General features: G+C 35.3%; 2 protein-coding genes across 8 annotated transcripts in view; one reads left to right on the forward strand and one right to left on the reverse strand.

Annotated features, from left to right (window-relative positions):
• Positions 1-2,044, forward strand: part of LOC117402297 (cysteine/serine-rich nuclear protein 3-like) — a 39,719-nt gene extending 37,675 nt beyond the window's left edge. For all 6 annotated transcript variants that reach the window (XM_034003328.3, XM_034003300.3, XM_059032286.1 and 3 more), the window contains one exon: positions 287-2,044. In XM_034003328.3, coding sequence (XP_033859219.3) covers positions 287-1,426 — 1,140 coding nt within the window. In that variant the 3' untranslated portion in view covers positions 1,427-2,044. The remainder of the gene's footprint in view (positions 1-286) is intronic.
• A 1,454-nt stretch (positions 2,045-3,498) lies between these two features.
• Positions 3,499-15,023, reverse strand: LOC117404104 (polypeptide N-acetylgalactosaminyltransferase 3-like). Of its 2 annotated transcripts, XM_034006808.3 has the most exons (11): positions 14,749-15,021; positions 12,978-13,584; positions 12,026-12,198; positions 10,297-10,446; positions 9,758-9,992; positions 9,275-9,392; positions 8,583-8,783; positions 7,442-7,573; positions 7,155-7,256; positions 6,625-6,777; positions 3,499-5,938 (listed from the first exon to the last, which is right to left on the reverse strand). In XM_034006808.3, exons 2-11 carry the CDS (start codon positions 13,472-13,474, stop codon positions 5,825-5,827), a joined length of 1,875 nt encoding a protein of 624 aa, XP_033862699.2. In that variant the 5' UTR covers positions 13,475-13,584; positions 14,749-15,021; the 3' UTR covers positions 3,499-5,824. The 2 variants fall into 2 exon arrangements, with proteins under 2 accessions (XP_033862699.2, XP_058888270.1); XM_059032287.1 differs by lacking the exon at positions 10,297-10,446 and having other exon boundaries at positions 14,749-15,023.
• Positions 15,024-15,834: the final 811 nt, after the last annotated feature.

Consider the following 15,834-nt stretch of genomic DNA (forward strand, 5'->3'; position numbering starts at 1 on the left):
TGGACCTTCAAGGTACTATTTACATTTATTATCCCTGACCATTTTACATACACCTTTTTGAAAGCGGGAATTAAACCCTAAATCAAATTTGAACTAAACCCCAATATAACACCCCAAAATAGTTGAAGAAATACAGCAGACATGCATAATGTTTGACAAACAATGAAGTGTCCTCCATTTCTTTCTGTTTCTCATTTTGTAAATATTTGAATATTCATAAACTGCAGCACAAGATTATTATTTTCAGTGTTCTGTACTTCTTTAACATGCTTTCGGATTCTTTCAGGTGGACCGTATGACATTCCCTTGTGGATGCACAAAGGAAGGCTGCAGCAACACAGCAGGCAGAATTGAATTCAATCCCATCAGGGTACGGACTCACTTCCTGCACACTATCATGAAGCTTGAACTGGAGAAGAACAGGGAGCAGCAGCAGGCATCTACTGTAAATGGTTACCATGGTGAAGTGAATGTTCACAGTAATCCCCTGGTCCAGGCCCAGCATAATCTAGAATATTCCCTCGCAGACACTGTTCCGCAGACTGCAATAATGCAACTTCAAGCAGCTGAGGAGATAGATGAACAAGGAGAAGAGGAGGAGGAGGAGGAGGATGAAGATGAGGAGGATGATGAGGATGAAGATGATGATGGGAGTAGTTTATGTAGTGGTATAACAGATTCTAGCACTCGAAGCTTGGCAGTTAGCGATTCGGATAATGGTGATGATGATGATGATGACGATGTTGATGATGATAATGATGAAGACAAATTGGATGATTTTGGGGAAGGAATCACCAAACCTGCTGTGTCGCACACAGAAGTGGTACCTCTTTCTTCTGTATTGTGTTACTCTGATGGTACAATGGTCCATGAAAATCACAATGAAACAAATTCTTACTACACTAACTCTTCAGCAGAGTATTATCAAATTGAAAATCCTAATACTGCTGCAGCAGCAGTTAATTCCGTGACAAACCAAGCCAATGAGGCCTACAATGAAGCTTCATCCTACTCCGAGAGGGTTACCAATAACAAAGGGACAACGTCACTGGTGCCCTACAATGTGACGTCCGAGCAGTACCCGGACTATACTAGTCAGCCCGAAGAAAGCTATGGCAATCGTCAGTATCCAGCTGCAAGTGCAGTACCCTCGGTTATTGTTTGTTGTTCTGCAGATCAGGACAATAGTGTTCAGTGCAATGGTATATATGACGAACAGACACCAGGTCGCTCCCAGATGGAGTTTCACAACTACCTAAACAATAATTCCCAAGATTGCTATGTTGCTAACGGTAGTTGTTTTCCAGCTGAGCAGCCGAAGGAGATTTTAGCAGGACTCTGTGAAGGAGCTGCACTGCCAGAAAACAACAACAATATCAAGAAACCTGCAGAGCCGGATAGTGTGCCAGAAGCCACACCAGTTTAGTGTTTCAGATCGCTCTCCCTTTTTTTTTATTGTTCTTCTTCTTACTCTTATTATTATCAAGCCATTGCCCAAATAATTTTCCAATTTTTATTTTTGGGGTCAAAAGTATTGGCTAATGCATCAGATACAGTAGTTTTTTTTTTTTCTTTCTACCTACGTGAATTGATTACACACGTGTTTTTCTTTTCCCCTCAGACCTTGCCTGTTTCAATATACAGGTTCTAAATAATTTGACTTTAAAAAAAAAAAAACACTCCCTGTGAAATATTGTTGTTTTAAAATTCAAGTGAAGCAAGATGAAGACTTCAAAATTGTAAGCTTTTCTCGTAGGCCTGTGCTATGTAAGTATCTTGTAATTTCAAAGTAACCTTTTAAAGGTTCGTTTTCAAGAGATCTTGTGGATAAAACTTTTTATATGTTCATGTGGCAATTGTGAAAAAAAAGTTTACTGTTCAATATGTAATTTATTTATGGGGTTATGAAGCATATGTTAAATATAAATGTTTTGATAATGGATAGCATGTTATTTTTGAGCTAATGCCTTTGAAAATCCATAATATACTGAAGGACACAAAATGTTGACTAATCCTACTTTCAATGTACTGTATGTTTATATATATATATATATATATATATATATATATATATATATATATATATATATATATATATATATATATATATATATATATATATAAAGTTAATTGTCACTGGGCACACCTTGCTAACTGAACCATAGGGAGTATTTAAGGTTATTCTGGCTCAGAAAAGTTGCAAGAGGAGGTATTTCCTTCTCTTTTGCATTTCACATTTTCAGGCAATTTCTTTATTTTGGAAAATCACTTCGACTCTCCAGGCTGCCCACATGCACTTTTTAAAGTCCCTACAGGGTAAGGGAAGTCAAGACTTAATACAAATCTGAACACACCATTGAAAATAGCCTCATGATTCTGTAATTTACATGTTGCCACTATTGTAATAGTTTTCAGTATAAAATATCATTAAGCTTTAAAATTACAATGCACATTACGTTAGTGTAACAATCTGCAGTACCACTATGATTCATACTGAAGCATTTCAGAACCATGTTCTACTCCTCTATCTGACGAGGTGCAACTAAAGTTTATATATATAAACTACCACTGAAGTTATCGCATGATTTTATTTGACGGAAGTAATGAAAAAGTGAAATCGCCATCTCCCCCGATATATGGGGCTTTGGATCAAGCTTAGTACAATTTATAACCCCAATCCTGGTTTTCACCTGGGTTACACCACAGGACAGCAAAAGGAATTGTTGGCGGAGCTGTTTCTGTTGGTTTACAAGGACCGTGCGTATACTGTTTGGCGACAAAAAAGTATTCCATTGTATTAATGTAATACTGTATCTCCTAGTTGTGAAAAACATCTAAGAATCTGCAAGCTACTTTTTGATGTAAAGGAAAATATAACCCATACATACTAGTGGACTATAATTATTACACTGGCTTCATATTTGCCACTGTGTACAAAATGGCATTTTGACAAGCACCTGTTCTTAGGATAAAACTGTATTTCTATTAAAAAAATGAATAAATAAAAAAAAACTCATCTGAGGTAAGGGGCTGTGAGAAGAACCATGCATATTTGTTTTTACCTGTAAAAGTGCAATATCCTTTGGAATTCAGGGTTACAATGAATTTTGTTCATATACTCAGTGAAACAAAAATGGGATATATAGTATAGGTATGACTTAACATCAGAAACTGTGAGGAAATGATTTCAACATATCCTAGTTAGTGTAAATAATGTATTTGTGTTAAAGAATACAATCTATCATTAAACTATCAGATACAGCACTAGTAGCACTGCTTTGCATACATTGTCTCCAGTCTGGATTTGGAAATGCAAGTTTATTATAATGTTGCTGTTTCCTTAACAGGTTTAGTATTTGCAATTTATGCCATGCTACTTTTATTCTTTAAAGAGATGGGCCAGTAGTTGATTTGAATCCTCAGCTGCTATACATGTACCCCAGCTGGCAATAACTACATGTATGTGTAGAAGAATATTCACATTGTATTGAAGCTGTATCAGAATATTACTTTTTATTAATCAGTATATACAAAAGTTGTAGTATAGATTTATCCTGGTAAAAAAAGTAACAAAAACAAAAGATTCCAACATCCATCATGTTTAACACACAAGAAAACTATATAAGAAAGTTATACTTTCTAAAATGATACATACCATTAACCTTTTATGAAACAATGAATGCCCCCAACCCTTTCACCTGACCTATATATAGAATCTGATTTTCTTATGTTTTATTCCTAAAGAAACTGCAAATGACATGCTCAAGGTTGTTTTGTACTCTCGAATCAACCGATATTATTGTGTGACTGACAGTTTATCTTCTCAATAAAAATACATTTGCATTTTCTATTCCATTCTAAGGACCTTTTTACACCAGATGTCCTTGAAGCTTGTGCACCACCAGATGAGCCTTTACAAATAAACAAGTTTTCCTGGAATATACAGTATAAGCAGTGCTGACTGTGTTAAGCAATAGAGCAGACATTCAAACCTGTATCCTAGCAGCCTAGAAAACTGATTTGATTATATATATATATATATATATATATATATATATATATACACACAGGGTGACTGCACAAACAGTTTCTCAGCTTCATGTAAAAGCTGCTAATGGTGATGGAAAAACAACACAATTCTATAAACAAAAACATGAATCCTGTACATACTGGTATGACAACTTCAGACGTATTTTACTAAACCTGTGGCAAGTGTGCCAAAGCAAAATACCAAGCAAGCTACACTGATAACCATCAGATCTTTAGTGGTATTCTACTGTATTTATCACTTTCAGTATTTATTATAAATGATATTATGAAATGTATTTATTGTGGTTTACTACAACAGTCTATATTGAGAAATTGGCTTTTTTTTTTCATGTTTTTTTGTTTAAAAAAAAAAATGGTGTCAATTGTACTAGCCTGTATTTTTCTTTCAAATTGTATAAACCTGTTGTCAATCTTAATAAGTTTTCACTTGGATTAACCACATCCATGAAGCCTGTGAAATTGGAAAGTAGATTTTTAGAGTTTTTTTTCACTTTCTGCTTCTAGATAGTTGTTTTAAAGTCTTGTTTTTCAGTTATTCATTGTAAATTAAAAATAGGAGCCAAAATACAATTTGTTTTATTCCAGTGGGGAGGGAGTTAATAAAACATACATGGAACTATGGATTACTTGGCATTTTTGCTGTTTTTTTTAACTTATTATTGAGTACTTTATCCATTAAAAAAAAACAAAAAACTAAACTGTTCATTACATGGTATTCATGGGGACCCAGGTACACAGGAATTCATTCTAAACAAACCAAACTGAACCTAGTTTATCTGGAAATTAATTTCAGAGTGGGGGTTGGGGGGGGGGGGGTTGGTTAATTTTCTTTTCTGTTTTAATTCACTTTCCCTTTATCTAACAACAAATATTTACAATTGAATCAAGACAACCTCAGGGATGTGATGTGAATGCTAATGCTGCTGGTAATGCAGTAGATTCACATACATGTAATTGAGCTGAACTGCACTTGTGTGCCTAAGTAAATACATTAATAAAAGCCATCTGAGAATACTATAGTGCAGGGTGTGGAACACTGTAGAACAAACATTTCTAATTGTCACCTTTTAAAATGACTTCAACGTACTAACATCTTTCTGAAAACAGACTAGTACAGTCAGTTCATCCTGTAGGCGACAGCTAACACTTCTTTAAGCAATGGCTGCACCCAAACGAGGGAGCAATCAGCCAGAGTTTATCATTTGGCAAAACTGTATTGCAAGTGTGTGCTATGGAGGACTTCCACTTCCACAGCTGTTGGTACAACACCTGAAAACACTAAATCTAAAAGTATCACAGCTTGTTTATATTGAATAGTAATGAACAATGCAGTAACAATTTAGACTATATGCACTGCAGAAATAATGGTACAGTAAGAAGCTTAGGGTTAAATTCTAACATGTGAATGGAGATAAAACAGATGTATTATGTTATTTTATTATTATTATTTGGAGGAAATTAACAAGAATGATAAATGCAGTAATTTAAAGTTACAGTACATAGTTATTACCTTGTGTAGTCTAGAGCCTCTACTAGTGTATTTATATTTACCCAATACAAAATGAAAAATATTGATATTTTACAAAGTTCTTTGGTACTTTTGAATATTTAGCATTGTAAAAAAAAAAAAACATATCGGCATCAAAATACCTGTTTTTAGAATATAGACACCGCATTTCTTCCAAGTGCAAATGTATCATGTTGCAATCTCAAATCAAAACATAGAAACATCTTCCAACTATGTAAGAAAATATAGATATGCCCGGGTTGAACCTCAAATAAAGGTCCACTTCTGGAATCTATCAGCAGGGTTGCAGGGTTCCAGGCTTGGGTGCTCTTCTTTTGCAGTAAGGCACGTGTTTGATGCAGGATTTACAATCAGATGTTCCTGGGGGCAAAGCAAAACATATTTGAATATTCATCCTTTACACAGTATTTTGAACCATTCCACATTTTACTGTGAGTTTAATTAGGCAACCTATACAGATGAATAGTTTAGACAACCCTTATTACAGTACATCCTGGAGAAGTCTGTGTAAGGTGAGATTTTCTTTCCCTTGTTGATTGTATTCTATATTCTTCCACAGTTTATCCATTTGTGGAACCAGGACTTTTTAGCTTTCCAGTTATTTAAAAAAAAAAAAAGTTGTTACCTTTAGGTATACACGTTTCTAAGTGAAGCCCACAGTTCTTGCCATTAGCAGTGAATTAAGCATACAATACTATGGATTCATACAGTAAAATATTTCATAAATATGTAAAAAATAAGATTTCAAAATGATATGGGATACTATCTTCCACTCTGAGCACAAAGTAGCTTTACAGAAAGACTACTCTAGAAGAACTATTTAATTTCTGTGATCAATAAAAACTGACATATATTTTATAACATCTAAATATCACACTTTTTAACCATATTTGACTTGTTCTACTTGCATCATCTTTCAAATTCTACCATTCTTTTGAAAGAGCTATGGCAATACAGATATGACGTCACCACAAAGGTACCAGGCAGACTAAAGCATGTTTGCACTCATTTCCATGTAGTTCAATATGTTCTAGAACAGACATTACCTCTCTTAGCTCCCACTTTTCTTCTACTGTGACATGTGTATTTTGACCTTTGAACTGACATTCTTCCAGTGTAACAGCTTCCGCAGTAGCATGCAAACACAATTCCTTTTGGATGTTGTGACGTATTTCATGGTGTGTAGAGTATTCAAAGTACTGAAAGATAAACGTATGTTAAACAGCTTAAAACATTTAACTTAACATTCCTTTAACTCAACGGTATCTACCAAAAACCTGTTTCTAGACAGGCACTACATTTTTAGTCTTCTGTCGATGCAGTCTGCAGAAAGGGGTCATGTAGATTCACATTTATGAACTTCATGAGACTTTGACTGAACACCACTGTTGGGGACACATTTAAAAAGCAATCTGTAATGTATGATTATTTCACTGACAAGAAGAATTCAAGGCCAGATACTTCTTTTGGTGGGGGTGGGTGTTGCCCTTAAACAATAAAAGGACATAGAATAGACTGACTTTGTGCAGCAATCCCCATCCCAAATGAAAAACCCAAAAGAATAAAATAGCTCTACCTGATTTCCTCCAAGCCCATGGCATGGGTATAGTATCAGTTGTTTGCCACCTTCATTGTTCTCCCCAGCATCTAGACAGGACTCCTTACCCATATTTTTCACCTAAAAGAGAAAACAAAAGCTTTAAAAAAGGTCATTTGTATAAAGAACAAATGGATTCTAAATATTACAAATTCAAGAATTATGTTATTTTTGTTACTCTATTCCTGAGTAACACATTTATTGTTACCTCCATAGATTACAAAGTAATAAATAGAAATATTAAAAATATATATATATAAATTTACAGCTCCAAAGCGAAGAGGGGTCAAATCCGGCAAGAAAACTTCAGGATACACGTTCTTCAAATACCAAGAGAAGTTTTTGCACTTCAGATTTTGTCTGAGCTTCAACCTTTGGGATATGTCGCCAAAAGATTTCTGTTGATAAAAATAATAAAAAGACAATTGAAAACCAGAATCTCCCAACCAGAAAGTTTACTTTCACCATAGAATGTCAGGGTGGCAAGCAGGGTCTTTAAAGAAAGAAATATTCTTCAGTTTCTTTTATGCAAATTATTTACAACCAAGTTTCCCTACATTTGTAACTGGGGTAATAAAAGCCTCTACTGGATCACATTATTTTGCCCTATAAGCCTAACAACAAATCACAGCATCTAAAATCTTCCAGAATCTATTAATATAAGCTTTGCACTACTGTAGGGGTAGACCACCTATCCCTGGTCATCCCAAGATACCCCTAAATATAAGTGGTTGATGCAAACTAGGTGGAGTCCCTGGTGGTGTAAAAAACCAGCTGTGGCTTATCCTGGTCGGGTGAGGTGCATCAACCCCCTAGTAAAACATGTCAAAACTATTTCTAATCATTATAATCATTACTACACCCGTCTTCAAATAAAACAGAGATCATTTGACAAAACTAGCAATACAATTCAAGGACTCAAATACACTCTCAAGTTGTTTGTTGATTTTTCTCCTTTAAGAAAAATGTGGTGTTAATCAAAGGCTATTGCACTAAACTTAACTCCTCTAAGATCTTTATAAATATTTTCATTTCATTCAGACTTTGGCCAGACAAAGAGTGAAGACAGAAATCAGCGTGTAGCTGACAAATGGTCAAATAAAAAAAGACAGAAATAACAAGTAGACTAAGTAGACAGATGCAATAAGAGCCTCTTGCACTTGTAAAAAATATTAGCATAACATATATCCAGGCACGTACTTTGTTTTAAAACATTCCACAAAAACCTTCCTGAGTCTACTGAAAAAAAAAAAAAAAACACTTGATCAGGCAGTATTTTGTAGTTGTTTTTTTTTTCTTTTTTCAGAAATCTGTTGCTAGAATGAAAACCCTTTTTGGAATATATGAAGAATTAATTTGGATAATTTGCATTCTTAAAGCTAGGCTTGTTGAAATATTTCCACCTACTTCTTTTGCCATCTGGGCTGCTTGCTGGTTTCTACGGTAGAATATTTCTTTATAATCATCCATCCAGACTTCAGCTAGACGGACTTCATTACGTGCAATAACCTGCGTGCCTTTGGGGAATGTATGTGGGCTTTTGGTGCGGAAAACATGACCCACCACAGAGCATGGAATGATCTCTAACTGTCCGCCACACTGCCACACCTGGCAACCATAAAGCGGTTATTTAAATTAGCAAGACTGTAACTGAAAATAAATATAAAACATGACCTAAAACCTTGAATGTAAACATCAATAAAACAGTTGTATACCTCTTCTCATGCTCACCATTTACTGTTAGTACTGTGCTCAAAACTTAATTATGGTGACAAAGACTGGTCTGTTAATATAAAATGGAAAAAAAAAAATCTCTCATATCCTGTACCATTTACTGAATTGTACTTCTATAAAACAAAAACAAAATACTGGATTATTAAGATAACAGTGGGTATTACGAACAGTTCTTAATAACGTTTTATCCCCTTACCCCTCAGAAAAATATAATTATATTGTCAACTTATTTGACCTAATCAAAATAATATATATATATTTAAGAAAATAATAATAATAAAAAAAAAACATCTACAACAATTGTGCATTAGTAAACCAATTGCAAAATACTTTCTTGAATAAATACATTTTAAAATAGCACTTACACGAAAAGACATTTCAATATTCTCGCCTCCCCAAATTTCCATTTTTTCATCGTAACTTCCAATTTCATAAAAATACTCTTTGGAGATTGAGAAAAGCCCCCCAGCAAATGTTGGTGTCCTGTAAAGCAAAAGAGTGTGATATTATAGGAAGGTAAAGCAAAACCACAAAACAACGCAACACGAGTGTAATACTAACATTTAATTTCTAACACTTTTTATTGACAGCTTTCTATGAAGAATTCACTGTTTTTCCTGATCCAATGCAAGGTCAAAATTGTTACATGCAAAGTTAAGTGTGTATAATTCAAATAAGAAGAAAACATTAGTATTTGTTTATCACTGCAAAAGAACAGAACACTTATCTAAGCAAACTTACATCGGTTAGATAAGAAAAACAGTGGAACATAGAAAACAGAGCTGCTATTATGTAAAATAAGTGAACATCATGCAAATTACTTTAAAAAAAACAATAAAGCTTCTTACTTGATTGGGTATGTTTCATCTTTTCTTCTTTTTTTCTCGTGGTCAGGAAGGCTTTCCCACCCAAAGGATAAACCCCAGTCAAAGTTGCCTCGGTTGTGGTTTTGCCCATAGGGAGACGGTTTCATAAACTCAAAGGTATTGAGGTCGATTGTTGTAATGTCTGGGCTTACCACTACAGTGTAGTTCTCTGCTATCCGCGCCAGAAGAGGCTCCAACCAGCCATGGAAACATTCACCTTATGATCACAGGAAAATGTCATTTTTAGTATTTTTTTTGTAATTATATCCTCAGGTATATAATATTGTCTCATTTGTATTTTATGTGTGTTTCTAACAACACAGCAATATTAAAGCTACTGTCTTTGGTTGCTTTTGACATACCAGAGGCAGAATATCTCGGACCTTACTGCCTGGTAACTGTGGTCCAGACATGTAATTAATTAAAAGAAGCATATTTATTATATTAACTCATCCAAACCACAGTATACAAGTTTAAAACATGGATGTTTATATTTCTAACATGTGCTTTTAGGTACTTACAATGTGCATCTAGGAAAGTGAGCACATCCCCTGTGGCTACTGCTGCTCCCAGTAGCCTGGCAGTAATAAGTCCCTTTCTTTCCTTTTGCCGGACTACCTTAACTATGTGGAGTTGCTTTACATAATCATCGAGCGGCTCCTTCAAGTAATCTGTAGATACAAAAACATTTTTTTTTTTTAATACCATTCAGAGAGCCCAAGTGCAGGGTGGTCCACTCTCCCTTAAACAAATACACGCTGTGCAAGTTAAATATTTGAGATCCGGTTCGCATTAATTTAAATAAGGTTGTTCTGATTAACCATGATTGGCTTACTGGGGAAGGTAATTAAATAGCAAAAATCAGCCAGATCCGTTTAAAAAAATATTATAACAAGGAAAAAAAAAAAACATCAGGTCAGGGGCAGTATTAAAATACAAAAGATGCAATAAGATTTAAATACCTCTCCTAGTTCAGAGATTAAAACACTAGAAATGAACACTAAAAACTGTTGTATACAAATGCAGTAATAAACAGTTGCAGTTTGGGCTAATAGGGCTTGAAATTGGCAGAGAGAGCTTCCAATCTCTGCACATGGCTTGCTACCACAGCTGCCTGACGGTAGCCTTAAAGACTCCAAGATATGGAGCAGCTTTCATAATAAAAAGCTCTTCAGTCACTGATCCTCAACTCAGACTGAAGAGAATCATCAAGAAATCAAACAGTCAGAAAGGAACCTTAGAACTGCATAGCACCATCAAATTAAAATGAGGTTTCAAATTAAACACACAAAATACGTTAGGGTCATTACATGCTAACTCAACTAATGCCGGTGCCTGTCCGTCTCAGATTTTCCTAGAAAAATTCACCTGGGGGTTTTCAGATACGCTGAGTTAAGAAATGATAGCTAAATGGTTTTTTTTTTTGTTTGTTTATTTTTTTGTTAAATTTCCCCTTTGACTTGTAACCTTGCAAAGGTCAACCTAAAGTGAGAAAGGGACCTTGACCAGAAAAATCACCCTGGGTGCAATTTAGATGCTACCATCATGTGTAGCACCTCATTTTACTTGTATCGAATAGGGTTTTTCAAAAAAAAAATACTAGGAGCACCCTACTCACTTCTGGCAAATTGCCAGATGAGGCGTAACTGACGAGTTTTATTCTAACTTTAGCCTAACACTTTACCCTGTAAAGGAGATGTGGGTCCTGAAATGTAAGTATTGCTGTAAGAAGAAACCAGTCTTCCAAATTCTGTGAAATACTTTTGGTTTCAAGTTCCACCACTGGTCATTAAAACCCCTTGAAATTTCAATTCTTGCCATAATAACTTGCATGTGGGGACTCCAAAGAATCACCCAAAGATATGTTTGGATAGATGTTGATGAGATCTACAAGCATCAAGCAAAATATTATGGTATCCGGGGATTTTGGATTTTTGGCAGATTTTTTAAGTTGCATTTGTCATGCATTCGAGCATGCTTATGACCACTTTGGTGAGGTTAAAGTACCACAGTTCTATCCAAACTGACTATTTCTTCAATTGTACATTCTCTGAGGATTGATCTAGAGGAAAAACTAACAATGTGGGCTTCCAATGGCACTAGCCTGGAGCTGAGGAGTTATGAACTTGCATATGGGACTTGGGACTTCATTGTTATGATGACACATTTGAAACTACCAAAACCTTACTTAGTTGGTTACCATATCCCGGGATACCATAATATACCATAATATTTTTATTTATGCATTACCATCAACACTTGCATCATCCACCAGTATGATCTCTTTCAAAAAGATGGCAGGAGACGTATGCAGCACGCTGTACACTGTTCTCAGCAATGTGCTCCATGCTTCATTGTGGAACACGATAATTATACTCGTGGTTGGGAGAGGTGGACAGCGCTTGACTTTTTGTTCAATGCATCTAAAAGACAAGGAGCACAATAATAACGTAAAAAAAATTGCAAAGGCAAAAAACATGACAGATTATGTGGTTAATGTAAAATGTTGTAACACATTTGGCTAGATTTCAGTAAACTGACAGTGTTACCTCATCACATTAACAGATTAAAATACAATAAAGCACCTCCACATGCCTTTGAAGCATGTGGTCTACAATACAGCACTAACTACTGTTCACTGCATGCAAATTCAGGTATAAACTTGTTGTGCAAAAAGAAAAGACGAACCTGTGAGACACCTACTGTATAATGACGTGTTCCATTTCAACATCTATCTTTGGTGATAATTTAAAGTACATGCATATATAGCTGGTAATTTATAATATGTTTTGGTAAACACTAATCCAGGATTAAGGGACGGGAGTAATTATGCTTTCAGTATGACCATACTTTCAGATTTTACATACAAAACACAACACTACCCACATGATCTGCTAGTTGGAGATTAGGCCACTCTACACACTATTCATTTTAAATGAGGAAGTCATGTGTGAAACAAGCTGGACGGTGTCTATCAGTTCTCTCACATTTCCACAAATGCGTTACTGTGATATTGAAGTGCTGAGAATAGCGATAACTTCAGGCTCTAGTGCTGCCAATCCAGCAGATTCCATCACAAAAAAACAAAACATATGGGCCTTTTCTATTGAAAATAGTAACCCTAAACCAACAGTATACTGTATATAGTATATAGTATACTACAGATATGATCTAGAAGAAAACAAAACAGGCGTATACATACTCTGGAGGTCTCGTGTCGGGTCCAAGGTCTCTACTAAGTGAAATCTGATCACTTGCAAACAGATTAAAGCAATGTTTGGCCTCCCCTTTCTCCTTTTCCTTCTGTTGTTCTGGGCTCAGTTTGTCAGTTGGAAAAGCCTTTCCGGAGGCCCCAGGAGCACTGGGATCTTGAGATGGCCTCTCCAGGTAAGGCTTCAGTTCTGCTGCCGTGTAATATCCATTCAAACACGGCTTGCTGTCCGCAGTGTCATGTTGTCGAACAGGTGCTTTAATTTGCATTTTTGGCATTGCATCCCTGAAATTATTGACTGCCCCCATCATCATTCCTAAGACAGCGTCCCTCTTGTCTACAATGTCTTTGAGCCATGGCTCTTCCTGCAGATCCCGACCAACAACTTCCCGTTGTATGAGAAACACAAATGTAATGAAAATGAGGGCGACTATTACCAGTTTCCAGGGAAAAAAACGCTTCCTTAAAAACCTTCGGAAAGTCGTCATTTTGATTTGTGAGGCCCACTTTTGGCAATAAATTATTACTGGATGCCAGAGTGTTTTTACAATATGCACACAGGCAGAAGCATCATTAGGCACAAAAGATTTCTGTCTCTCTAAAAAAAAAAAAAAAAAAAAAAAAAATAAGCAAAATTAGTTTTTAAAGATTTTTTTTTACAATTTTGGAATTAATTATATTTCATCCAAATTATATATATATATATATATATATATATATATATATATATATATATATATATATATATATATATATATATATATATCCATCATTGTCTGAATAGGTCCCTTGGTTTCTCATGACCCAAATTTGCACAACAACATAAAGGCTAATGTAACTTCTATGAGGTACATCAAACAAATAAAAAGCAACAAAAATGTCTAGTTTATATAACATACAGTGAGAGTCCACTGGGGAGCACTTGAGTTCACAAACCAATTCCAATAAATCCTGAGAAAAAGTTTAGGGTATAGATTTCCCTATCTATGTATATAACTTGTACTAACAAGGAATCGTTCATTTGGAAAGACAAGCAACAATATCTCCACAGCCCTTTGGTGTAGGAATGTCATTTGACCACACCTGTTAGGCAGTATATGGTAAATATAGTCAGCGCTATATAAATAAAAAAATTAGGGTCTTCAAATTTAAAACTCAGTGAGATTATGTTTGGTAACACTTTTAAATAATGGGTGCAAATTCATAACGAATTCTGACTGAAGACCACAGGAATAACACCTGAATACATCTTCTGTACTTTCTCCGAGTTTGAAGTATTTCATTTTGAATTCGGCCCTATTTAATTACCTACATTCATTACATGTTCATTTGTAACAAATTATGTTGATCATAATACAAGGCATGAATTAACACTTCTCTCTCTCTCTCTCTCACTCTCTCTATATATATAGTATTGTGCCATTCATTTAGCATTTAAGTCTTACCTTGCTACAACATTAAACATTTTCATTAGCATTTCTTAATAACTACCGTACGTAGCAGCTCACAACTGAACCGTGAAGCTTATGTCAATATAAAAACTGGTGTCAGTCAAACACAAATAAGAAACGAAATCGAATACAGAAAATTACTGGCAAGAAAAAAATAATAATTTGCTGTATTGAAGTTAATGGAAATATATATTTATTTATTCTACACTGTTGTACACGAAATGTATCCAGATAGGACTCAAACGGTTTGATAGGTGAGTTGCAGGTTCAAAAAAGTATATTCTTGTAATGAATCTTTAAGTGGAACTTACCATATAGCTGTAGTACTGGCGCAGGTAATCACCAAAACCAAGAAATATCTTCAGCTGTACCTCGCTTCACATCGATCGACAGTAGATTTAGCCTCACAAGCTTCCGATACTGAAGAGTCCTCTCAAAAATCTGATCTCATCTATGTTAATATGAAAATGACACAGTGAGGACAGTCGACCAGATATCTCAAAAGCTCTACTTCCGTCTCGCTGGATCCAGGTGTGTTCTTTCAGGTAGAGGGAGGCTACTTTGAGCCACGCGTGCGCAGAAAAGACCCTCCCAGCACAAATATCCGTAAAATGACCCGTTACCGATTTTTCTGATTGTATGAAATATAACAAATGCTTGCTCGTAAGTATACCAGCGTTTTGCTACACCCCCCCCCCCCCCCCCCTCCCCCCCTAAAAAAATAACTAATAGTTGCTACCGTATAGTTACACTATGTACTTAGCAAATCCCAACATTGGGTGTATCAAATGAGGTTTGCACACGTTAACTATTCAAGAAAAAAAAAAAAAAGTCGTTTGTAATGCTAAGGTGTGACTGCATACAGGATTGATTAGCCGGGCCCTGTTAAGCAACCCGCTGACAGTCACTCACACCTATTCTATTTCTGTTCTAATAATAGACAAAGAGAAGAAGACCTGATATCGTTTATTGGACTAACCAAATAATAATTAATAACAAGTAGGAAAGAACATTGTTATTGTTCTAATAAAAAGGCTCGTTGCTACTGATGTGGGGTCTGGCCACCACATGCATTCCCATTGTTAGCTATAAGTACATACTACAGTACTGACAGACCAGGGAGCATCCACACGTTAAATAACATCGGATGTATACAGATATTATGTATTTAGCGGTCCCGATAAGGAACTGAATAGTCATTCTGCAACCTGATTGTGTCATATTTATCTGAACATGCGCCTGGAAGTGCTAGATATATGCAAGGATCACTACTGCCTTGAAAATTAGACTATTATTATTATTATTATTATTATCATTATTATTATTATTATTATTATTAGGCTTCCAAGCTGGCTTGGGAAGCCTATATTGTTATTGTACAGATTTTATTTATTTAT

The sequence above is a fragment of the Acipenser ruthenus genome, chromosome 10, assembly GCF_902713425.1.
Source record: "Acipenser ruthenus chromosome 10, fAciRut3.2 maternal haplotype, whole genome shotgun sequence".
NCBI classification, from domain to species: Eukaryota; Metazoa; Chordata; class Actinopteri; order Acipenseriformes; family Acipenseridae; genus Acipenser; species Acipenser ruthenus.